We start from the raw sequence: 26,580 nt of genomic DNA, 5'->3' as shown, positions 1-26,580 counted from the left end.
TTGTACCTCATAAATAAGAATAAAAAAATATATGCACCATCATGAAGGGATTTTCAATTAAAATTCATTAGACCTTTAAAGGAGTATTTATAATCAAAGAATAAAACATTTTAAATTTATATTATTAAGTTATATTCGTAAATGAAATTTTTATATTAAGCAAACTGTAAATATGCTATACTAACAGAACTCGCATGACTTTGCCATGTTTGATATGATGAATGCCAGTGAAATCGAACTACAATGACGTAAACCAAAGTCGTGAAATGGCAGTAAAGAGATATATTGAGTTTTAACTTTTATTTTATTTTTATTACAATGTTATCATCCGATAAATGGCAGATAATAAAAATCGAAATAAATAATTGAAAACGATAACGCTTCCTCTCTCAAAGGAACAAACAAACTAAAAAGTTTTTTGAAAACGATGCTATTATAATTTAAATTACACAAAAATAATTTTCATGTTACTTGATTTCCTAATTTGGCTCTTTGCCAAATCAGCGAAGAAGTAAAATCTTTGAACTCATCAACAAAATTGGAGGTATTTTGTTTATTTTTGCTTTTAATTAGAGAGAAATATTGAATTAATAAAATTAAAAAAATTATAAAAGACAACGAAATAAAATGTCTTATACAAGAATTTTATTTATTTTTTTATTTTTTTTGTTTTAGATTTTTCAGGAAAAGTAATCATTTAATTTTGTATTCAAAATTCAGTAAATTATGTAAAAATTTTTAAACAAATTTCTTTTAAATGACTTTATTTGTTCTCTTCGATGGCGCAGTGATTTTTTTTGTACAATCTTAACATAAAGTGAAAAAAAGGTTTTACATTAAATTTTAAAGTTTTGCTTTCAAAGCGTAATAAATCATCATTGCGTCTGCATGTATGCTAAATCTTTTGGCTATAAGTGCGATGGGGACAGGACAGGGCAGATATATACGCTCACACAAACATTTACTTTTATAATTATAGATATTTCTATAAAAAGTGAACAATTTATACTAATAATAAAGATAAATGTTGTGTATGTACGTGTATTGGCCCTCTACAGGCCAGACCGTTTGACCTGCAGCTACCAAATTTGGCATATACATATCATGGAAGGTATAAATGTGCACTTTGGAGCGATTTTTAAAAATTTTTGTTAGAATTTTCGTAAATTAAAAGGTAAGCTTAGTTTGGCTGTTCTTCCACTATAACTTCCGAAAATGTCACTATACAAAGATAATTTTTACACCGTTTTAAAATTTAACATATTGTTTTTTTAAAGATTCGATTTAAAAGTCGTGCAAATTTTTGCTGGTCTACTTAATATCTGCATAATTTATAAGACAAATGAGAAGCGAAGTTACAATGCGCGGAATTTAGAAGATAGTTGAACAGATATTTGTGTTTTTAACATCGTTATGATATTATGGGGTTGCTTCCATAAGAAAAGTTCATAAACAAAATGCACAGAGTAAGACGATTAAAATGACACGGCGATAATGGCAAACAATTTGTCGGGATCATGAACATTAAGCTACTATATGTAAACGATTTATTTGAAAACAAATTAACTAATATTCCTGGTGAACCAACTGGTCGCTTGAGACGATAATAAATATTATTGATGAGGATTAATGCCTGTAATTCAGTTACTCTTTTCAATATTAAGATCACAACCATAAGGAGCTTATAGTCAATGTGGCCAAAATTATGCACATATTTAAAAAAAGCAGAGGCACCAGAAATTATATATGAAAAGTGATATATAAATGAAAACTAAGATAGAAATTGTAATAGACAACTTTGATTATTACGAATTAAATGCTACTAATTTAAATTTATTTATTTTGCAGTTTTAATGGTAGTATTTTCGAATTATTACTGTTACAGCTTCTCGCCGATAGATGGCGCATCTGTCGAGTACAAAGTTTCTGTTAATTCTTTTTTGTATCTGAACGTAGTGTGTGTAAGAACGATTCTGTGACCTAGACGTGGCATCCAATTGTGAGTGGTGTCCTAATCTGTAACAGTCTACCTGAAGAGGCACACAAAATGTGTCTGAAAATAAAATGGTGTTCACCAGAAAGAATGAGTATTATTTGAAGAGAATTACAATTACCTAGATTAGAATGCTATAATTAAATTTTAAAATTAAAAGTATATTATAAAAATAAGGAAAAGTCGTACTCTTATTGCATATCTTGACATAAATTGTACATTATTCATTTTACAATTTACATTATATGAATTTATGTGCCTGCTGTGCAGTAGAGGTTTAGGTGAAATTTTTTTTTATTCATTCTCTGATACGTTGATTGTTCTGTGAATATTAAATGTGTCATTATAAACCAATTTAACTTATTTGAAAGTTCTTTATTAGTGTTTTGACAAACTAAATAAATTCGATATTTCTCACTGGAGTCAATTGCATCTTCATAGGAACATGGATTAATGTCTTGATTTGCTTCTTCGTACTTTCTTAAATTATCTCCGAACAATTTGTCTCCCATTAAATATATTAATTGCGAATAATTTCGAAGCTATGATAACGATACCAATGTAATCTCTGCTCTGAAGAAATTTGAGTTTCCAACACCAAAAGTGGTAAAAATTCCAAGCTTTGCATCGTATAAATAAAATATTTTATCATTGCAATGCTACGAATCGTTCAGGATTGTGACATAACGACCTATAAACGAGAAACGTATATATGGTGCTTTAATGTATATATAACTGAATGTTGAAAATTTGCATCTAAAAACTTTAAAAAGAGTGTTATTTCGAATTCATTTTGAAAATTATTTAAATCTTTTTATGTAAAATTTATATGCCATAGCCTTGCGGTAATTATCTGATGTATGTATCTACGGTGAATATAATGCAACAACATGAATTGGAAAAAAAAAAAAAAAAAAAAAACCTTTGTTTTAGGAATGTTTGAAAAAAAAATTCAAAGACGGCTTGTAAAAACACATACAATATATATAAAATAAGAATTATTATTGAAATTAACAAATAAGCAGACAACAAATCACTCATCAGGTTATTTATGTTCAACGTCTACAACTCCAGAAAGTAATTAACTCGTCTGTGGACCTCGGATTTAATTCATCTCGCGAAGGAATGTGACGTCATGTTGAATTCTCTAGAAGCATCTCCTATCTCGATTCCTAAGTGAGAGATTATAATATTTGCATCGTTTTCAGAATCTTCAATTTTGTCGCCAAATTTATAGAGAAATCACCAAATGTCTCCAAGATCGATGGTTATTTGTTTAGACCTCCATTAAGAATCACTGTAAATTTCTCTTTCCTGCCATAAGACTAATATGGTAAGGAAGCAGTGGTATATATTCATAATAATAATTAAGGAACCTTGTTCCAGTGTACAAATAACGAAATAAAGTCTTCAACATTGTATAAAAATATGGGATAGCTAGATAATATTAAGGGATTTTGAAGAAATTTTATTTCTTATTATTTTTGATCATCTCGTTGTAATAGATACCTAAAGCGTTAATTTTTTGTTTAATTTTTAGAATTTGACCGAATTCCAGAAATGTACGAGAGGTAAGTATTTAACTACTTATACTCTATTTTATTTAGTTATCCTTAATAAAATATAAGCTGAATTAATAAAAAATATTAATTTTTAGGAATGAAACAGGTGGAAATTTTGTTGAGGAACAGTTTTTAGTACCTGATAAAATGGCTGGAAAAAGTGAGTTTAATTATTTTTGATCTGAGAATAAACTTTTTGATCAAAAATGTTAATTTATTTCATTCAAGTTTATTTCATTAAAAGACAGCTTCACTATTATTGTAGAAACACGTTCACTATTTTATATATATATAGAAAGATTTGTCATATACATACATATATAGATTTACACACACACACACACACACACACACACACACACACACACACACACACACACACACACACACACACACACACACACACACACACACACACACACACACACACACACAAATATATATAGGCCTCTTATTCATTACAGAAAAAAACGAGCAATGTTGCAAAAATATTTTACGAGAATTAATTATTAATAACTTCACATTACGATTAAAATGCAACTTGTTTTTTAAAAACAACTTTACCTCTAAATGCCTCCACAATTTTTAATCGTAATTCTTTGAATTGAAGTATTATGGATGATTCATTTTTCCATCTGTGGTTTCCAATAAAAGTAAACGAATATATTTTATAAACAAAAAAAGGCTATTACACAATTGGCAGTGAGCCAAGTTTGGTCTGCAACCAGAACAGCTCAGCCAACGTAAAAAATGAAAATAAATTTAAATTTGCATCAACATTGCAACTCTAATGGATGAGCTGCAATGTAAAAGAAAAATGTAGATGCACCTGTCTCAGGAGACACAATAGGTATATATTACTTTTTGAAGCCAAATAATTTGTAAAGTAAAAGGAATATCATGTTCTGGGTGCCATTTACCTTCATTATACCACTGAAATTCGGCATTATAAAGTAACTTAATACCTTACTATGTCAAACCACAATTTTTTTAAAAAAATTCTATGATTATTAAAAGAAATCTGTTATGAAAGCATATTCTTGAAATGAAGTTATCTTTCCTAACTAGTTGAATGTATTTAAAATCTCTGTAAATATATTAAAGTTTACAACTTCTTTAATGTCGAATCGTGATGTTTTATTCATAGTAATTGGACTTTGTGGTGAACAGATTCATAGAATAGAGACAAAAACAGGATGCAAGGCTCAACTGGATCCTAGAAGCGATGACAATTTTTATAGGATTTGCACACTTACTGGTAGTCAGGAATCAGTTAAGTAAGTGATTTCCAATAAAACCTATAAACGGCCGAGGTGACCTGGTGGTAAGGTCTTAGTTTCGGAAACGGAGGGTGTCAGGTTCGAGACCCGATTCCCTCGAGGAACCGTCGTGTAAGTGGGTCTGGTGCACGTTAAATCCGTCTTGACCAAACGTCCTCCCACTGGTGTGGTGTGGAACTTTGGAGAGGGGATGCTAGCTCAGGTGTCGTCCTCGTCATCTGGCCGCAATTCAAAATTACGAGGTCCGTTCCAAAATAACCCTAGTGTTTCTTTAACCCTATGAGGCCTGACCATCCGATATTGCCCCGTTCGTTAGGGGCCTGACTCAGGCGCTTTGGGACGGTTAAATTAATTTAAGGGGTGAAAATTATTTCTCGACGATTGCTTATTTAAACTCATTTAACTGCCCCACAACGACTGAGACAGGCCCCTGTCGAACGGGACGATATCAGGCCTGTCAGGACTCGTAGGGATAAAACGATACATTAATGCAACTAAACTAAACCAATAAAATTTATTATCATTGAAAAAAATGTTAATGATAATTATTGAAAAATAAGTCGATAATGAAAGAAATGACAACTCAATGGGTTGTAGAATTTTGGTCCTGTACAGTTGTTTAATAGTTGAATGACTTACAAATCTGTTCGGTTATTACAAGAAATAGCATCCTAATCTATAGTGCCTTTTATAGGTACGCGAAGCATAGAGTTCTTAGGACCCTTATGTTCCTTGTATGTCGCCGGAAACATTGCCCTGCCCTCGTGAGGACACAGTTGAAAATGGAACTACAGTACACTCGCGAGTGTTCCACCTAATGTATCTAATGTAAGCCGGATATCTAAAAAGCCGGACAAGCCGGAGTTCTATAAACTCATTTCTTTGACAAAATTTTTATACCAAAACTCACTGTTACAATACGTATTTTCTCATTTCTTATTGAGTTCTAAGCCCCCCATTCAGCTCAAGCCACGTAGATTGTGAACGCGGCCGCTGCCCGGTGAAACATTGAAGCAGTTGTTGGCAACGTGTCGAATTCAAATAGAAGGCTCTGTACTGGTAGTTTATATATATTTATATACCGCCCTGTTAGAATTTATTAGAGAAAAAGTAAGTTAAAGGATATAAAATGTTAACATTTTGACATGAATTCTGTTATTTAAAAAAAAACAAACATTAAGCATACCCTAAAAACAATATACGAATCATGTAGGTACTGTGCAGTTATAATCGGGAACAGCGGCAACAACTGCGATCCGTTACACACTGACGAAACTATGAATAGTGAGCAGAACACTGCTCTTTTCCTGTCACAACCTGTATTTTGCACACGATTGGCCTAGGAGGATCGTGATAGACACCCATTTCCAATGTTTTGCCTTCCTCAATTAACTACGATAAATCAGCCATCTAACTCTCCGACCCGCCACGAAGGCACACGGATTTAAACCATAAAAACTAAATGACCGGACCGCCGCCACGGCAACATTGGCGGGAACTGTAGTTGAGTCCTAAGGGCCGTCACCGGCCACGGTACAACACTCCCCGAAGGAAGTACGTCCCGTCATCGATGGGAGGAGTCAGATCCCCCACCTATTAGTGTACCCTCCAGGGTGGCGAGATCCAACCACCATGCCAGAAGCATCTCATCCTCATTTCGAGGTGCCCCCCGGAGGTTAATTAACTACGATAAGTCAACCATCTAACTCTCCGACCCGCCCGAAGGCACACGGATTTAAACCATAAAACTGAATGACCGGACCGCCGCAACAGCAACATTGGCGGGAACTGTGGTTGAGTCCTAAGGGCCATCACCGGCCACGGTACAACACTCCCCGAAGGAAGTACGTCCCGTCATCGATGGGAGGAGTCAGATACCCCACCTATTAGTGTACCCTCCAGAGTGGCGAGATCCAACCACCATGCCGGAAGCATCTCATCCTCATTTCGAGGTGCCCCCCCCGGGGGTTAATTAACTACGATAAAGAAAACTAGGTCGGATGGTCGCAAACCGGATACTCAGGAGTGTACTGTAGTTTCTAATTAATGCAGTTCAATGTTGGAAACACTGCAACCGAACTTGATAGTGTACAGGACTGATGAGAGAAGGGCACAGATTTAGCATAATGGCTTAGTATGGTTTAAGAATGTTCATTCATTATAATATTAAAACGCAATAGCCTACCATTTCGAGAAAATAGCCTTATTTTTGGTATAGCTTATATTCTACTAGCAACTTGTTTTTTGCATTCAGCAACCCAATTGCGTGGCGATAAAAGTGATAGGTCTTGGATGCATTTTCCTTTTAAATTTGTTTCAAATTTATTCATGTTAGATTAATAATATACAAATAGTTTTAATTAATATATTCTGTAATATCTGGATACTGTTGATGATGGTAGAGATAGAGCTTGGTGCACTATTTCGGTACTTACTATTTAGCTGCACATAAGATTGACCTCCGTGAAAAGCGCTGATTGGTCTGCCTGTTTTTATTGGTACTGGAATTCCACTGATTCTCAAATTTTGTATCTCATTTTTTTTGCTATATATATATATAATAAACTTTCTGCTGTTTCTTTTTGAAAACAAAAAGAAACATGATATATTTTGCTTTCATGCAAAGCCTTAAGTTAATGTTCTATCATATGTTTCTAAGTGCTTCTTTTATCATTTGATAAAGATTAAAACGTATTAACAAGTTGATAAGTACTATTACGAATATGTTGTATTACTTTTCTGCAATGTTAGTCATATCGCTGAAAACAGAGATGTGCAGGTATTAATGGATGCGAAGTCAATGAACACCGACCTTGGCGATTTCATTTGGCAACAAAAAAGAAGGCTATCTGTAGTAGAAGCCGAGATTTGTTATCCTTCTAGAAAATATGATCCCTGTTGGGAGATTATATTAGCGGAGGCATCCACATCAGTCTCAATTTACTCTTTCGAGTGCTGACCATGGAGCGAGCTCTTTGTTGATTGTGCAGAACTATTTTCTGTTTAGCGTTTTACTGTCTGCTCGTGTTGAGAGTTTCTACGAGTGCTGTTTTTTGTGTATGCTTCGACTATATTTTTGCTGCTTGTGCTTCGTGTTTTTGGTGGGATAAAGCTTTACTATCCATTTGCATACTTATTGAAATTTCTTAAACATTTACCTAATGGATAATTTTATTTAATAATATTTAAAGGAGATCTATCAGACATTTAGAAAACCATATGGAAATTAAGATCATTTTGTAAAACATCATAAAGCAGTATCTTGTTTCATTGAAAAGTTGATAAAATATTTTCATGAAAAGTGTCAATAAATTTTTGAATTAATTGCTAAAGAGTCATTAATTTTATATATTCATATTGAAACTATAATACGTCTGCAGCTTTAATTTTATCATTGAACTTCGCACAAGGAATGTAAAAGAAAAGAAGGCAGTGAAATCTAATGAATGAAAATACTGCCATTACATGAATAAATAATAATTTAAGTCTTAGGATTAAAGAATACATTGTTCTAAATATCTAGACTGCTTTCTTGCCAAAAATATATGTTGCCAACTTCTTATATCAATAGTATACTGCTTTTTTGAAGTACTATATATTGTATAATATTTGCTATTATTTATTTTAAAAAAATTACCTGTTAATTGATATCTTGACTGTTGATGTGAACATGTTTGATGAAATTGTAAATTTTTGTTCGTACTGAAACAGATTTCAGTAATTCAATTTTCAGAGCATTTTGTTATTCATTCAGAATATTAACAGTTTCGTGTTTCAGAATATTTCTAAAATGTTTGTTCAAATATTCTATGTTAGTAAATGAATTATTTAAGGTAAATAAAGATTTATTTTATATAAAAAATTATTCTACAGAAGATAAAATGATAAATAATATTTAATTTTATAGAAAATATTCTCAAAATTTTAAATTAGAAGCATACAGGTAGTTTGGGCTCTATTTGTACAGTTATAGATAGTACATTTAATATTTGTTGTTTTCAAATAGGGCTGGAAAATCTATGATTAAACAAATCATAAGTGAATATTCCAGTAATTCATTCCAATCTGGATATGTTCCCGATGGGCAGATTGTTACTGAAATGATGATTCCTGGTCTTAAAGTAGCTCTATTAATAGGAAAAGGAGGAGAAAAGATAAAGAATTTACAGGTGCAATATTTTTCAACATTCATACAATCAAAACAGTAGTAACAGTGGAATATTTAAGCGTTTTGTAACCCCTTTTTTAATAACTTGTCAATTTAGTTGGACATTTCTACACTATTACTTACTCGATACTTAATAGATATATTAATGCTTTTTTGATTTAATTTTTTTATTTTATAGTTTGTGAAAATATATTTATTTATTTATAGTGTGCATATCATGAAAAAAATGTATCAATTTTTTGAAAATTTAACCATAAATAATAAATTTTTTACTTGAAAATAAAAAAAATAAAAAAATTTAATTACTATGACAATTAAGAGAAAACAATATATTTTAAACAAGTGTAACAGTAATAATTATTATTTTGCCGAACTTTTAAATAGAATACCCTAATAGCAATATTATTATGATACCCTCACGGTATTTTATAGAATTTAGAACAACATCGTTAAAATATCATACAATATCTTGTGTTAATAGGAAACAAAATCAGTGAAATCATTAGCTAATATTCCAGCATATCATAAATAACTGATTAATTAGATTGCAATTTATTTAATAATGATTTTAATAATTCAATGTAAATTCTCATTCAAATTCTAATATTTTATTAGGAATAAATTTTGTAATTTTCATAATTTTACTTATTTGATAATCAGACTGATAACATTTTAAAATTGAATCACTCTCAACTTAATACAAACTTAACGGTCTTAGTCAACTCCCTAGTCAGAAATCTACCATGGAATTGTATTTAGCAAAATTTAAATGCTTTATTAATTATAAAATTGCATTTTAGTTATGGGAAATATGAAATTCTTTTTCAGTACAGCGATGTATTTCACACTTAGCTTACATTCAATCCTTCATTTTTTTGGGGGGGAACACTGAACTCTAATTAAGAAATGCTGTAGTTTATAGCAATTGAATTATTGTGGCTTTTGAATGGCATTTTGATCATTTTTTTTCCTAACTGTAATGTTTTAAAATATTTTAGATATATTATGGTGTCCCATAGGTTTCTTTCCTCTTTCTAATATGAAATGAATATGGAATATATACTGTTTTAGATATTATTAATTTTGTTATATAAGAACCCTTTTGCTCTATTACCTTCTTCCATCTCTCAGGAAGCCTCATTATGCTCGATTACCAAAATTGTTGTGTTTTGGACGAGAAATAATTCTCGAGATGCGTTTTTATTTCGCCGATGGATTTAAAGCACTTATCGCGAAGAGAAATTTTAAGGACAGAAAGAAGTAATAATCAGATGGAGCGAGATCTGTAAAGTATGTAGGATGCGGTAAAACATCCCAATCAAACTGTAAGAGTTTTTCTCTTACGACTAGTGCAATACGTGGTCTCGCGTTGTCATGATGAAAACAACGCCTCGTCGGTTCATTAATTCTGGCCGTTTTTTTGCCATAGCAACTTTCAATTGATCAAGTTGATGACAGTATTTCGTAGAATTTATTGTTTTACCTTGAGGAAGGATCTCGTAGAAAATTACACCTTTCCAGTCCTACCAAATGGACAAATGAACTTTTCTGGAGTGCAGTCCCGGTTTTGCGACAGTTCAAGGCCTATTTCCCTTACACCAAGTGCGCTTTATATGTACATTTTCTTATAAAATTCAAGTTTCGTCTCCAGTGACAAATCTCTTTAAAAACGGCGATGAGAAACAAATTTTTGGGACACCCTAATACAATTCACTGTTTGGTCTCACTAAAAAATAATTAATGGTGGTTCAAAGTAGCAAATAAAATATATATTGAAGGCATGAAAAGATATTTATGTAGCCAGATATCTACTAATTACAATACAAAAGTACTTTATAGTATTGAAATTAAAAGAAATATAGCATTAAAATAAATCTTTCATTCCTTTTAAGGAACAATGTGGAGCAAAAATGGCATTCATTCAAGATGGACCTGAACACTCAATATATGATAAACCTCTAAGGATATGGGGTGACGCAGAAAATGTTAAAGTAAGTCTTTTTTATTTGTAATATGGAACATTAATATTTGACATTTGTTAGTCAGGCGTCATACCAGTTGTTTTTTAGGTAGATTCCTGTAGGAAGACTACCTATTGCACTGGTTTTCATATCAAGACTTCGGGAAAATTTCTTCAGTTCTTCACCAATCATGGTCCCTAGAATCCCAAACCACCCTTCGTTCAAAAGTTCACATATCTGTATGTGCGTAAACATATTTTAGCAGTAGCGTGGGCGAATTGAAGAAACTTATGAAATTTTATAACTTCATTTCTTTTACTATGAGATTTTTTATAGGGATTTCTTTGACGCGTTTCGATTTAGGAAAGGGAATCTTAGGTATCTTTAAAAGAATGTTGTAAGCATTAGGGATTTTTATCTCTTCACTCAGAGGGTGAGAATTTCTTGAAGTAGCAATTCTATTAAGTGTGTATAGAAACAATGAAATAAAAAGTGGGAATTGGATCAGGAAATAAGAGAAAATTTTAGAATGAAATTAGCATGGACTAATTTGAGATAAAAAAAATTGGAAATCAATTAAGATTTAAATTAAGTTTTAAAATTTCATTATATATATATATATATATATATATATATATATATACGTATAACTCTTTGCCCATGTTTTCTTTAAAAAGGATAACCAGAGTAATTTTGTTTGAATTTTAAGTGGCTTGGAATATGTTGTTAGAAATGTAAAAAACTCGGACGGGTTCGTAAATGGTCCATCTAGCTCAAAGGGGGTGGAAATGGTGAGGGGCTGAAATTTTCATTTCGCTATAACTATCTTAATATGGAAGAGAGAAAAATAAATCCAATTAGCCAAATTAGTGCCTCATTAAGACAAACAACTTTTGAAGTTAAAGTTTTTCGATAATGGCGATATCTTAGATGTTAAGGCCTCTAATGTGATTTTCACTCCCTAATTTTGCCTGTTTCTAACATCAGTTATTTATATTGCCACATAGGAACTTAGATGCACCTAGAATCAATTTGCCTTTGCCTCCCAACTTGCCGAGAGGAATTTTTTGAATTTAATGTAATTTAATCATTTATGAAAAATTCTTAATTTGGTTATTTGTTGTGATTAAATTTTGAAAACGTTTTGCTGTGTGCATTCTAGAGAGAGACTGTTATTTAAAAATATCGTCATTTGTCTTCCAAGGATAAGAGTTACTTGATTTACCTATTAAATTACATTACAGTTGATTTTGCTTACATTTTGATTTTGCAATTTTGCAATGCAGTTGATTTTGCTTACATTTGCATTTTATTAAATCTCAGTCAGTTTGTTAAATCAATGTTTTTTTATGGACTTGATAAAAAATAAATTTGATATTTTTTTAACGTTATTTGGATTTTATGCATACATATATTAATCTATTCTTTATCTTTTCTAATAATAAAAGTGTCTTTTTTTTACCTCTGTATATCTATCTATCTGTTTGTTGGTTCAGTATTGGGACAATTTGTCCTAATTATCGAATTTGATAGAACATGCTTTGGATAGCAAAAATGTGTATCCTGGGAATATTTAAAAAAAGTTAATTAGACTTTTAATTTATTAAAGAATAATTATTAATAATTATTTAAGTCCTAATTATTAAATTTGGAAAATTACTTCCATAAAAATTAGCAGAAAAAATTAACTTTCCATTATCTTTAAATTATATATATATATATATATATATATATATATATATATATATATATATATATATATATATATAATATAGTATTTAATATAGTATTTAATTGTGCAATTTTTTTAACCTAAATTTACAAATTTTTTGAATATGATTCACAAAATATTGCAATGAAATTTAAAGATGTTTTAATTTTACTTTAAACCATTAAATTGCAAGTTTTCTCTTAAAAATAAAATCGTTATTTATTAGATATTTTTTTTAAAAAAAATATAAGGGATTTCATTTAAACTTACTTTATGATTAAAGATCCTGGTAATCTTAAGAGTTGATGTCAATTTCTTTTGTCTGTGAAATTTTGAACATAAAATAATATTTATTTCTGATTTTTCACATCATGTGAAGAATCTAATCATATAAATTATTTAGATGGTTACCATAAAATCTAAAAATATAACTATATTTGACAAATAAAATAAGAAGGAGAAGAAGAAGAAAATTAAGAGCTTATTGTGAAATTAAGTCATCTCTTAGTCAATTATCTATCTTATATAATAAGCAAACTATTTAGTCACCTAGATGTCTAATATAATTGAAATTTTTCGATGAATTATTTTAAGAAAATAATTTTTACTCATTTAAAAATTTTGATAAAATTTTATTGCATTTTTTTTGTTTCAGATTGCTGAGCAGATGGTAACAGATTTCCTTGCTCAAAATGAAACGGTATTTTTTTAGTCTTTATTTCTATATTTTTACCAATTTTTTTTATATGGAACTTTTTTAGAATCAGTTTAAGGAAATAAATGCATTTTATTTCCTACAGAGGTTTTTTACTTTTTAATTTATAAGAACCTATTTATTTTAAAATCTATTTATCTATTATAAAAATAAATACAACAAAATATATAATGCCTGTTTTTAAATAATGTTATGGAAATTTTACCCAGTAATTAGACTATGAGATAATTAGGAGTATTATAATCTCCATAACAGATAACTATATTTTATTCTATGAAAAAAAACATGAAACCATTGGCAGAATATCACAACTGAAATGTATAAAAAAACAAAATCTTTAAAAATCAATAATACACAAACAGCAAATAGTTATTTAATGAAACCAAATGTAGAAACCTTTCAGATAGAACTTGCTTGTGAGTAACATTTCAAAAAAAGAATTCACTCTAATACTAATTCTCATGTCTGCATTTCGCTTATATACTTTCCGTGACAAGTTCTTTCCATAGCTTGTCGGGGAAGATTGATATAGATATATAGTCAAAAATCATGCTCTATCGAGAACTTTCATCTTTGTCAACATATTCTTCTCGGAATGGTTACCATGGTCGCAGATCACATAACTTGATATCCTTTCAGCCTCTATTAAAATAACTGCAAAACTGTCTTCCTTATTATAAGACTAACTGTGCAGGGAAGCAATATTACTGCTTTATAGCTATTAAAATAGTTAACAAACAGATTGCTAAAAGAATTATGTTTGCGAACTTTAAATTTGCTGAATTGCTGAATTTCATTCAGCTCTCATGGAAATTATGTGAATTGTTGGAGTCTTTTTGTATGAATGTGCATTTGTGAGGACAAAATTAGATGAATTCCATCATCCAATAATCTATCATAGAGGCTGGACCATAATTATCGGTACCTCATGAAGTAGTTCATTACATTTAGATAAAACAGGAGGAAAAATTAAATAACATTTTAAAACTTTAGTTAAACATTCCTTTAGTTTTTATTTCTTCAACCTAATTCACATACTTTGATGAAATAGAAACCAAAGAGTTCCTTTTCTTATAGGAACTGAAAGCTCCTTTCAAAATTTGAAAGACTCCTTTCAAATTTTGACAAAATCAAACCATGGAAAGATTGTATTTTGTTTAAAAAAATTATAAATATGATTTTAAAAATATAGGTGATTAAGTTTTTTATAATTATATTAGATTTAAGTTATATTTGATATTTTTCTATAAAAACATATTTTATAAAAAAAATAAATCAACTGTAAAATATGTTTTTTCTGTGATACTTTTTAATTAAGTGGAACAAAGTGATATATTATTTAACAAGCAAACTTTAAATATAATAAATAAATAAATAATATTTGATTAAATATTTGAAATACCGTATTATTTTATTAATGCTGGTTTTAAAAAGGATAGTTTTTTTCTTCTCATACATTATACCTTATAAAACTCAAGCTGTACTAAATGCGGAATCATGCATAATCTCTTCTAAGCTGAAAATTTGAAACAAAATCATTAATTAAAAACTGAAAAGTTTCGGAAGTATGAAAAATATTTAATCTATATTTCGATGTAAGTTATTTCATTTTATGATTCTGTAATATTTGAAATGATTTCTATCTAGATATTGCAGAATAAAATAATATTTTGTATTGTATTACATTACCATTTTCTTTAGCATTGTTTCGATATTAGTACAGCTTTGGTTTATCATGCACTTAATAATAGAATGCTGGTAACTCACACTTTTGTTTTTATTTTCACGATTAACCTGTGATTGTGCACGACCTGCAATATTTTGAGAATCATCAATTCAACGGTTTCAGTAAATTTTGTTACTTTGGGGTAATTTGAAGTTCGGTAATTTTGGGCAATTATTTTAAAGTAATTTGAAATTGGGTTATTTCTCAGAATTTGTTAATTTGGAGTAATATTTGGGAAAATTTGAAGGGTAATTTTTTGGTAGTTTGTTAATTTGGGGCAATAATTTGAAGTTGGGCATTTTTGGGTAGTTTGTTATTTTGTAATGGGTAATTTGAAAATTTATTATTTTTGGGTAATTTGTTATTTTGTTAATGTGCCAGCGAATATCTTCTTTGACTTAACTTATATTGAATGCAGTTTTGATAATATGAATTCATTCTTCTTTTTCATTCCAGTTTTCCGTACCTATTGACAAATGTGGTCATGTGATCGGAAAAGGCGGAAAGACTATACGAAGTATCGCCCAACAATCAGGTGCATCTATAAAGAAAGCAAAGGAGCTCCCATCATACACTAATGAGCAGACATTTATAATCAGAGGCACCCCAAAGCAGATAAAACATGCTAAAAAACTCATTAGAGAAATTGTAAGTACTTTTATTTTTTGTCTTTTTACTTTCTCGAATACGAAGTCTAGAGAAAGTATAGTAATCGTCAAAAAATTGGAACTCAAGGTTTTTACGAATCTCTCCGTTTTAGATCACACTCAGTTCGCAAAACAAGTTTTTGGTAAATGCCTGTCTGTCTGTGATAAAGATAACTCAAAAACGCGTTGAACTAAATGGTTGAAATTTGGGATAAGGTCTTTACACCAAATTTGCAGATTTCTATCAAATGCTGAGTAAAATCTGTTAAAAGGAAGTCCGTCTGCCCCAATATAAGTTAACGGGATACTTACAAAACGAAGAAAGCTAGATAGATAAAATTAAGTACACAATTTTAAAATCTATAGTGTAGACGCCTATCAAGTTTTGAGCTAATTTCAACAGTGGGGTGACTGTATATAAGTCTGTTCAAAAATATGTAAGCACTATAATTCAAAAATGCAATGACTTAACTATATCAATTTAAGTATAGGATTTTATGAATATAAGTGCCGTTTTGTGCAAAATCTTTGTTTTAATCGATTGAGAAAAATGCATTTAAAACATAAATTTAATTTTTATATGCTATCAACCATATGCCAGGGATTAATCGCCAAAATAAATCATAATTATTGTACGCAAATGCCACGTAAGGCATTCTCTGGCATCACAAGTTTATTAGAGAGTATGCGAGGAAGGTATTTATTTCCATGAGAATATAAACGCTATAACTGAAAAACGCAATAATTAAATATATGAAATTTAATATGTGATTTTGTCATTATAATTGTAATTCACCGTCAAATTTTGGTTTTTATCAGTCTGGAAAAAATCATTTCTAATACACATTCCATTTTCTAGTACTTTCGTACTAACTTCATGAATCGCCAGAAAAAATGCCAAAGATAGCACTCTAATACGCTCTCCCATAAGTGTTTTTCGTCAATACTAGTAAAAGTACCATCTTCTAGTATATTAGTATGTCTCTTGGTTACATAAGAGCATTCATTATCGAGTATGCGAAAAAATTTTGGAGTGACCAGCCCTTTCTTTTTGATACCAGATTTCAAATAGTCTGAAGATAGTCAGCAGACATACAAAACTCGCTATTGTCTTATCACTAGCTGAAAAAAAAACCTGCTTCCGAAAAGTATAAAAAATGATTTCCGAATAATCTTTCTTATACACAAAGTTTAATATTTTGATAATTGTTAATTTGATATAACACACTAATTTTGATCATTTAATACGCTCTTATCCCGATATATTAAATCAGCAGATGAAATTTAGTTTATTTTCATATCAAAATTAGTGTAAAGTCTATTTTTTTGGCTCTGATTAATTTTTTTTTATTAATAGACAAAATTCTGAAAACGATGATAAAATAAAAATGAGAATTCATAAATAGTTTATGTACTATATATATATATATATATATATATATATATATATATATATATATATATATATATATATATATATATATATTGTAGCATAAATTTAATTGTGCAATTTTTTTAACCTAAAATTACAACTTTAAATTTTTTTTTAATATGATTCACAAAATATTGTAATGAAAGTTAAAGATGTTTTAATTTTACTTTAAGCCATTAAATTGCAAGTTTTCTCCTAAAAAGAAATCGTTATTTATTAGATATTTTTTTAAAAAAATAACTCATTTCATTTAAACTTACTTTATGATTAAAGATCCTGGTAATTTTGATAGTTGATGTCAATTTTTTTTCTTTTTCTCTGTGAAATGTTGAGCATAAAATAATATTTATTTCTCATTAGATTTTTTAAATCATGTGAAGAATCTAACCATTTAGGTGGTTTCCATAAAATCTAAAAATATAACTATGTTTGATAAATAAAATAATAATAATAATAATAAGAATAAGAAGAAGAAAATTTAGTGCTTGTTGTGCAATTAAGTCATCTTTCAGTCAGTCATCTATCTTATATAATAAGCAAACTTTCTAGTCACCTAGATGTCTAATATAATTGAAATTTTTCGATGAAATATTTTAAGAAAATAATTTTTACTCATTTTAAAAGTTTGATAAAATTTTATTGCATTTTTTTTTTCAGATTCCGGATCAGATGGTAACAGGTTTCTTTGGTCAAAATAAAACGGTACTTTTTTTCTTATTTTTTTTACTTTATTTTTACCACATATTTTTTATATGGCACTGATTTAGAGTCAGTTTAAGGAAATAAATGCATTTTATTTCTTACAGAGTTTTTTTTTTCTTTATAAATTATGGGAATATGTTTATTTCAAAATCTCTTTATCAACTATAAAAATAGATACAACAAAAATATATAATGCTTATTTTTAAATAATGTTATTGAAATTTTTCCCAGTAATTAGACGATGACATAATTAGGAGTCCAACAAAGTCTATAACAGATAACTATATTTTATTCTATGAAAAAAACTTGAAACCATTGGCAGAATATCATAACTGAAATATATACAAAAACAAAGTCTTTAAAAATCAATAATAAACACACAGCAAATAGTTATTTAATGAAGCCAAATGTAGAAACCTTTCAGAGAGAACTTGCTGGAGAATAACATTTCAAAAAGAGAATTCACTCTACGACTAATTCTCGTGTCTGCATTTGACTGTATGTTGAAATATGTAAACACTATAATTCAAAATATGTAAACACTATAATTCAAAATATGTAAACACTATAATTCAGAATATGTAAACACTATAATTCAAAATATGTAAACACTATAATTCAAAAATGCAATAACTTAAATATATCAATTTAAGTATTGGATTTTGTAATTACAAGTGCAGTTTTGTGCCAAATCTTTGTTTCAATCGATTGAGAAAAACGCATTTGAAAAATAAATTCCATTTTCGGATGCTATTAACCGTATGCCAGGGATTAATCTCCAAAAAGAAATTCGCCAAGGACGGTACGATAGATTCAGTACAAATGCTAAATTCACGCCAAAAGTTAATATATCATAATTATTGTACGCCAATGCCACGGAAGGCATTCTCTGGCATCACAAGTTTATTAGAGAGTACACGAGAAAGGTTTGTAGTAACCACTCCCGCTGATTTTTAAATTGGATTTGCATTTATACTTTTTTAAAAACTACTTTTATTATTTTTTTCTCTTTCAAAGTAAGTAGTATAGCAAAAATAATGATTGTAAACTCAAATTATTGTAGTCATTGTACTTAACGAAAGTAAGCAGTGTGAACACAGCATGCGTGCGATGGATTGCTATGTTATCTTCCTGCGGGTTGCCAAAAGTTATCGAACAAGAAGTAAAGACCCCTAGTTTGTAACGTCGTTATCAGAAAAATTTCACCAAAAATTTCCACTTATATGCGATTATTAAAATGTTATTATTATTTTTTTATTTATTTTTTTTTTGTTAATTTATGGACCAAGTAGGCGATTTCGAGACAAAAAAAAATGAAATAAAAGCCATTTAAAAATTTCTGAATGTGTATTTCTCGAAAAAGAAGGCCAATACGTGATCATTGGATAAAATAACACAATTTAAAAAATTATACATATCCTGAAAATATATAGTTTGTCAGACAATTCATTAGCCTTCTTTCAGAATTACAATTTCAATACATGTGGAATTAATGTGCCTTTATAATGATTATCGGTTTTACTTTCTCTTCTACGAAGTACTTACTCAAAGAAGAAGTATTGCAATGGTTAAAATATTTTAATTCGAGATTTTGACGAATCTCCACGTGTTAGACAGCTCAGAGTCAGTAAAACATGTTTTTGAAATCATGTCTTGTCTTACTGTGAATACGATTTCAAAATTTGTTGAACTAATCTAACGAACATGGGCTCTACTCCAAAGTTGTGGATTTTTCCTCAATTTTTGAACGAAATCCGTTCAGAAAAAATTTGTCCGTTCGGTTGTCCGAATATAATTTAACACGATAACTGTGAAACGAAGAGAGCTAAATGGATAATATTTGGTACATAGATTTATTATTTAAAATGTAAATATTTATCGAATTTGGAAATAATCTGTCTAGGGGCTGGCAGGCAGTCTCTTGGTCTCTATTTCCACGAGAATATAAACGCGGTAGCTGAAAAATGCAATGACTAAATATATGAAATTTAATATGTGATTTAATATGTCATTATAATTGTAGTTCTCCGTCAAATTTTGGTTTTAATCAGTCTGGGAAAAACATTCTTAATACACATTCCATTTTCAAGTACTTTAGTACTAACTACATCACAGCGATTAATCGCCGGAAAAAAATGCTAAAGATCGCTCTCTAATACGCTTTTTCAAAAGTGGTTTTCGTCAATGGCATACGGCTACTACTAGAAAAGTACTAACTGCTAGTAAAAATACCAACTTCTAGTATATTAGTATGTCTCTTGGTTACATAAGAGCATTCATTATCAAGTTTGAGAAAAAACTTCGGGGAGACCAGTCCTACCTGTTTGTAACCAGATTTCAAATAGTCTGAAGATAGTCAATAGACATACAAAATGCGTTATTGTCTTATCACTACCTGAAAAAAAAATTGCTGTCCCGAAAAGTACAAAAAATTATCTCCGAATCATCTTTCTTATACACAAAGTTTTATATTTTGATAATCGTTAAATTGATATAACACACTAATTTTTATAATTTAATACTCTCCTATCCCGATATATTAAATCAGCAGATGAAATTTAGTTTATTTTCATATCAAAATTAGTGTAAAGTCTATTTTTCGGCTCTGATTAATTTTCTTTTATTACTAGACAAAATTCTGAAAACGATGAGAAAATAAAAATGAGAATTCATAAATAGTTTGTGTACTATAGAAATCTAAACCATCGAATGAATTTCTACAAATTTTCCTTTGTGAACATAAAGAAAGTTTTAGCAAAATCTTCCTATAGTTTAATCAGATAGATGATTTTCAATTAAAAATGGTTTCTATATATAGAAAATATTATTTCTTAGTCCTGTCATTTCTATTGAAAAAAATATTTTAGATATTTAATTCATCTCTTACTTTCTTATATATATATATATATATATATATATATATATATATATATATATATATATATATATATATATATATATATATATATATATATATATATATATATATATATATATATATATATATATATATATATATATTGTAGCATAAATTTAACTGTGCAATTTTTTAACCTAAAATTACAAATTACAAATTTGTTTCGAATATGATTCACAAAATTTTGTAATGAAAGTTAAAGATGTTTTAATTTTACTTTAAACCATTAAATTGCAACTTTTCTTCTCAAAAGAAATTCGTTATTCATTAGATATTTTTTTAAAAAAATAACTCATTTCATTTAAACTTACTTTATAATTAAAGATCTTGTTAATTTTAATAGTTGATTTCAATTTCTTTTCTCTTTCTCTGTGAAATTTTGGGCATAAAATAATATTTATTTCTGATTAGATTTCTTAAATCATGTGAAGAATCTAATCATTTAGGTGGTTACCATAAAATCTAAAAATATAACTATATTTGACAAATAAAATAAGAAGAAAATTAAGAGCTTGTTGTGCAATTAAGTCATCTTTCCGTCAATTATCTATCTTATATAATAAGAAAGTTTTTAAGTCATATAGATGTCTAATATAATTGAAATTTTTCATTGAAATATTTTAAGAAATTAATTTTTACTTACTTAAAAATTTTGATAAAATTTTATTGCATTTTTTGTTTTGTTTCAGATTGCTGACCAGATGGTAACAGGTTTCCTTGCTCAAAATGAAACGGTATTTTTTTTGTGTCTTATTTTTACCAAATTTTTTTATGTGGAACTGATTTTGAATCAGTTTAAAAAAATAAATGCATTTTATTCCCTATAGAGGTTTTTTTTTCTTTTTAATTTATGGGAACATATTTATTTCAAAATCTCTTTATCTATTATAAAAATAAATACAACAAAAATTCATAATGCCTGTTTTAAAATAATGTTATGGAAATTTTGTCCAGTAATTTGACGATGACATAATTAGGAGTCGAACAAAGTCTATAACAGATAACTATATTTCATTCTATGAAAAAAAAAAACTTGAAACCATTGGCAGAATATCATAACTGAAATGTATACAAAAACAAAGTCTTTAAAAATCAATAATAAACACACAGCAAATAGTTATTTAATGAAGCCAAATGTAGAAACCTTTCAGATAGAACTTGCTGGAGAATAACATTTCAAAAAGAGAATTCACTCTACTACGAATTCTCGTGTCTGCATTTGACTGTATGTTGAAATATGTAAACACTATAATTCAAAAATGCAATGACTTAAATATACCAATTGAAGTATTGGATTTTGTAATTACAAGTGCAGTTTTGTGCCAAATCTTGGTTTCAATCGATTGAGAAAAACGCATTTAAAACATAAATTCAATTTTTGGATGCTATTAACCATATGCCAGGGATTTATCGCTAAAAAAAATATTGCCATGGACGATACGATAGATTCAGTACAAATGCTAAATTCACGCCAAAAGTTAATATAATTGTTGTACGCAAATGCCACGTAAGGCATTCTCTGGCATCACAAGTTTATTAGAGAGTATGCGAGAAAGTTTTGGAGTAACCATTCCCGCTGATTTTTAAATTGGATTTGCATTTATACTTTTTAAAAAACTACTACTTTTATTAATTTTTCCCTTTCAAAATATGTACTATAGCCAAATTTATGATTGTAACTCAAATTATTGTAGTCATTGTATTTAACGAAGTAAGCAGTGTGAACACAGCATGCGTGCGATGGATTGTTATGTTATCTTTCTGCGGGTTGCCAAAAATTATCGAACAGGAGGTAAAGACCCCTAGTTTGTAACGTAGTTATCAGAATCATTTCAGCAACTTATATGCGATCATTAAAATTTTACTTTTTTGTTAGTTTAAGGACGAAGTAGACGATTTCGATACAAAAAAAAAAAAAAAATGAAATAAAAGCCATCTAAAAATTTCTAAATGCGTGTTTCTCGAAAAAGAAGGTCAATACGTTATCAATAAATAAATTTAAAAATTATTATATTTTCTGAAAATATACCGTTTGTCAGACAATTTAAAAAATTATATATATATCCTGAAAATATATAGTTTGTCAGATAATTAATTAGTCTTCTTTCAGAATTACAATTTCAATATATGTGGAATTAATGTGCCTTTATAATGATTATCGGTTTTACTTTCTCTTCTACGAAGTACTCAAAAAAGAAGTATTGCAATCGTCAAAATATTTTAATGGGATATTTTGACGAATCTCCACGTGTTAGACTGCCCAGAGTCAGAAAAACATGTTTTTGGAATCATGTCTTGTCTCACTGTGAATACGATTCCAAAACGTGTTGAACTAATCTAACGAACATGGGCTCTACTCCAAAGTTGTGGATTTTTCCTCAATTTTTGAACGAAATCCGTTCAGAAAAAATTTGTCCGTTTGGCTGCCCGAATATAAGTTAACACGATAACTGTGAAACGAAGAGAGTTAAATGGATAAAATTTGGTACATCGGTTTATTATTGAAAATGTAAATATTTATCGAATTTGGAAATAATCTGTCTATTGGCTGGTAGGCAGTCTCTGGGTCTGTTTTTCCACGAGAATGTAAACGCGACAGTTGAAAAACGCAATGACTAAATATATGAAACTTAATATGTGATTTTGTCATTATAATTGTAATTCTCCGTCAAATTTTGGTTTTAATCAGTCTGGAAAAAAACATTCCTAATACATATTCCCTTTTCTAGTACTTTCGTACTAACTGCGCCTCAGCGATTAATCGCCTGAAAAAATGCCAAAGATCGCACTCTAATAGGCTCTTCCATAAGTGTTTTTCGTCAATGGTATACGGCTAATACAAGAAAAGTACCAACTACTGTCAAAATACTAACTTCTAGTATATTAGTATGTTTCTTGGTTACATAAGAGCATTCATTATCAAATTTGCGAAAAAATTTCTGGGAGACCAGTCCTACCTGTTTCATACCAGATTTCAAATAGTCTGAAGATAGTCAACAGACATATAAAACTCGCTATTGTCTTATTACTACCTGAAAGAATACAAAAAAAAAAATAAAATACCCGTATTTCCGAAAAGTACAAAAAATTATCTCCGAATCATCTTTCTTATACACAAAGTTTGATAATTGATAATTTGATATAACACACTAATTTTGATAATTTAATACACTCCTATCCCGATGTAAATATTGCGTAAGATCCTGAAATTTAATCCGTATAAGATAACAACCTTTATCTGATGACACTGATCTGAATCTTGGTAATTTCTTGTTGTGGTGCAGTTTCTGGTTCACTTGAAAGACGTTCTGTGTCAAGGGCATGTTACTAACACTCTTACTTTAAAACATCAAATAATGTTACATGTCAAACGAATAAATGCCGATATGCTGCGAGCCACCGTCGAAAACCTCGTGTACCGCATGCAATTATTGGAATATCAAGTTGTTGGTCACCTTGAGCTAAATTTGTAAGTTACTATAATAAACGTTTTTCATTGATACTTGGTGTGTTGTTATTTACTGTTTTCATTGGCAGTTATGTATTCTTTTCCCACATATTATGCGCTTGCAGCGCCAGGATTTCCCTTATCGACATTTTTGGTACTAATTTTTTTTCTTGATAAATCAAAACCGCATACTTTAATGTGTATGTGGTATGGTGTCCAAATTTTGTTATATTTCGTCCAGTACATAACACGCCACAGGGCTCCGAACAATACTGTTATTTCTTGATCACCCTGTATATATATATATATAATGTTCGTAAATTTTCCATCTGACCCAAAAGTGATGTAAATGGTGGGGAAGGGATTTTCATTTCACCACAACTTTCTTAATATTGAAGACAGAAAAACAAATCCAGTTAGCCAGATTAGCACCTCCTTAAGACGAACAACTTTCTCTTGTAAAGTTTTTCTATAACTACAATATCTTAGAAGTTAGGGGTTCAAAAGTGATTTTCAATCTTTAATTTTGATTGATTTTAACATCAATAATTTATGTTGCCAGACAGTTGTAGATGTAAAGGAATCTACCTTTGCTTTCTAGCTTGCCAAGAGGAATTTATAAATGATTTCTACTCTTTGCAAATAAAAAAGTATATACATGTCAAAAATATTTGCATTGTTAGTTATTTTTAAATATCTTAAAAAGCTATATCTTTAAATATCTTTATTTTCTTTTTCAGATGAATTCAGACCAAGGCGATTACAATTTTCTCTGGGCCGTTGTGTTCTGGCTGCTCGTTGTGTTCTTTGTGTGTTCTTTCATCAAGTCCAAATTCTGAATTTATATTATACCTTGTTCAGCATCTTCTTTGTCTGCAAGAACGATCTCACTTTATCAAGGACGACCTGCTGAAAGGGACCAACTTCTCATGTTCTCAAGTTCTGAAAAAGACTGTCAGGGTGTCATACCATTCAAGCTTTCGCACATATGCAGTTAATCCTTTCCGTCCAATGATATCATTTAGCTACGCTACTAGTAATTTGCTTTTATATGCATTTTTGCTTTATTAATTACAATTAGTTAAATAATTATTAATTAAAATTAATTTTTAAAATTAAAATTTGGGCCGGAAAAGGTAAATATTACTTGTTTTACTTCATTTTATATGCCATTTTTATATGAAAATACATCACTGATTTAATAGTATATATTTTGTCAAATAAATTTTTAGAAAGTAGTTTGGTTTCTTGAAATGAAAAAGATTATATTCCATATCACCTTAAGAATGAACACTTATTTCTTCTACCGGATTCATGGCCAAATCGATAATATGATGATTTAAAGTTTAGCAAAAACTCAGAAACAGATATCCAATATCATCTGCAGTTGTTTTAAGTTGTTGTTTTAATTTTTAAAATACAATCTTTATTGTAGGAAATCTTTTTTCTAATGCAAATGTGTATTAAATCATTTTCAATCTTACCATTCATCCACTGACACCAACGTTTATCCACAGTGTTATTACAAAGGACATAACTTAATGCGATCATGGTGGATGAATCGTGGCGTGGATTATTTAAAGTTAAAAGTTTTGAAATAGAAAATTAATCGATTCTTTAATTTTAACTAGCGTTAACAACTGATGTTCATGGAATTTCTTACTACACTTGTAAGGAAGCATTTGGGAGTAATTTTTTCCCCATAGGATAAGGTTTACATTCTTTTGTCTGGACCAGAGCGATCTGGATTGGTTTAAAGAAACAGCTGCCAGGACTAGCTTGAGATCTGTTGAATGACCGCAAGCCAGTGTTGCCTCCAAATAAATTACAAAAACAAAAAAACAATTTTTTTTTTAAAGATAAACTAGAGATTTTTAATACATATGAAAGTAAACTGCAGTGGAATTAAAAAGTCCTTCATTGTAAAATTTTGGAAAAACATGATGTTGTTATAAGACAAAAAAAAAAAAAAAATGAATGATTCCGACAAGGAAAGAATTGGTCAGGAATATTCTTGAATGAACGCCAAAAAGAGTCTTATTTACGTCATTTAAATTCTTTTGAAAATGAAACTAAAAATTGAATTTTATGATAATTCAGAAGAATTTTTATTGCATAATTTTTTGAAATATTGCATAAATTTCGAAAACTCTTTTATAGTGCCCATAAGACTTACAAGTTGAACGTTTCTGTTTTATGTACTCATATTTAAAAAAAAAGATGCTTGTTTTAGAAAAAAAAATGTTATTCTATTAATTGAAGCTTGATCACTTCGTCTTTAATTTAATTCAACGGCAGCTGACAGAAAATGCGAGAGA

General features: G+C 29.2%; 1 protein-coding gene across 2 annotated transcripts in view; it reads left to right on the top strand.

Annotated features, from left to right (window-relative positions):
* Positions 1-25,588, top strand: part of LOC129989123 (far upstream element-binding protein 1-like) — a 30,853-nt gene extending 5,265 nt beyond the window's left edge. Inside the window, exons 2-11 of one of the 2 annotated variants that reach the window (XM_056097449.1) lie at positions 3,534-3,564; positions 3,651-3,715; positions 4,703-4,832; positions 8,842-9,004; positions 10,896-10,994; positions 13,331-13,375; positions 15,573-15,764; positions 17,853-17,897; positions 21,504-21,548; positions 25,003-25,588. In XM_056097449.1, the coding sequence (XP_055953424.1) occupies positions 3,554-3,564; positions 3,651-3,715; positions 4,703-4,832; positions 8,842-9,004; positions 10,896-10,994; positions 13,331-13,375; positions 15,573-15,764; positions 17,853-17,897; positions 21,504-21,548; positions 25,003-25,101 (894 nt within the window). In that variant the 5' untranslated portion in view covers positions 3,534-3,553 and the 3' untranslated portion in view covers positions 25,102-25,588. The remainder of the gene's footprint in view (positions 1-3,533; positions 3,565-3,650; positions 3,716-4,702; positions 4,833-8,841; positions 9,005-10,895; positions 10,995-13,330; positions 13,376-15,572; positions 15,765-17,852; positions 17,898-21,503; positions 21,549-25,002) is intronic. The other variant, XM_056097448.1, reaches the window with a different exon arrangement.
* The last annotated feature ends 992 nt before the right edge of the window (positions 25,589-26,580 follow it).

This window comes from Argiope bruennichi, chromosome 10, assembly GCF_947563725.1.
Source record: "Argiope bruennichi chromosome 10, qqArgBrue1.1, whole genome shotgun sequence".
NCBI classification, from domain to species: domain Eukaryota; kingdom Metazoa; phylum Arthropoda; class Arachnida; order Araneae; family Araneidae; genus Argiope; species Argiope bruennichi.
Note: the sequence above shows the minus strand (reverse complement) of the source record. Positions and strands in the feature narration are given on the sequence as shown.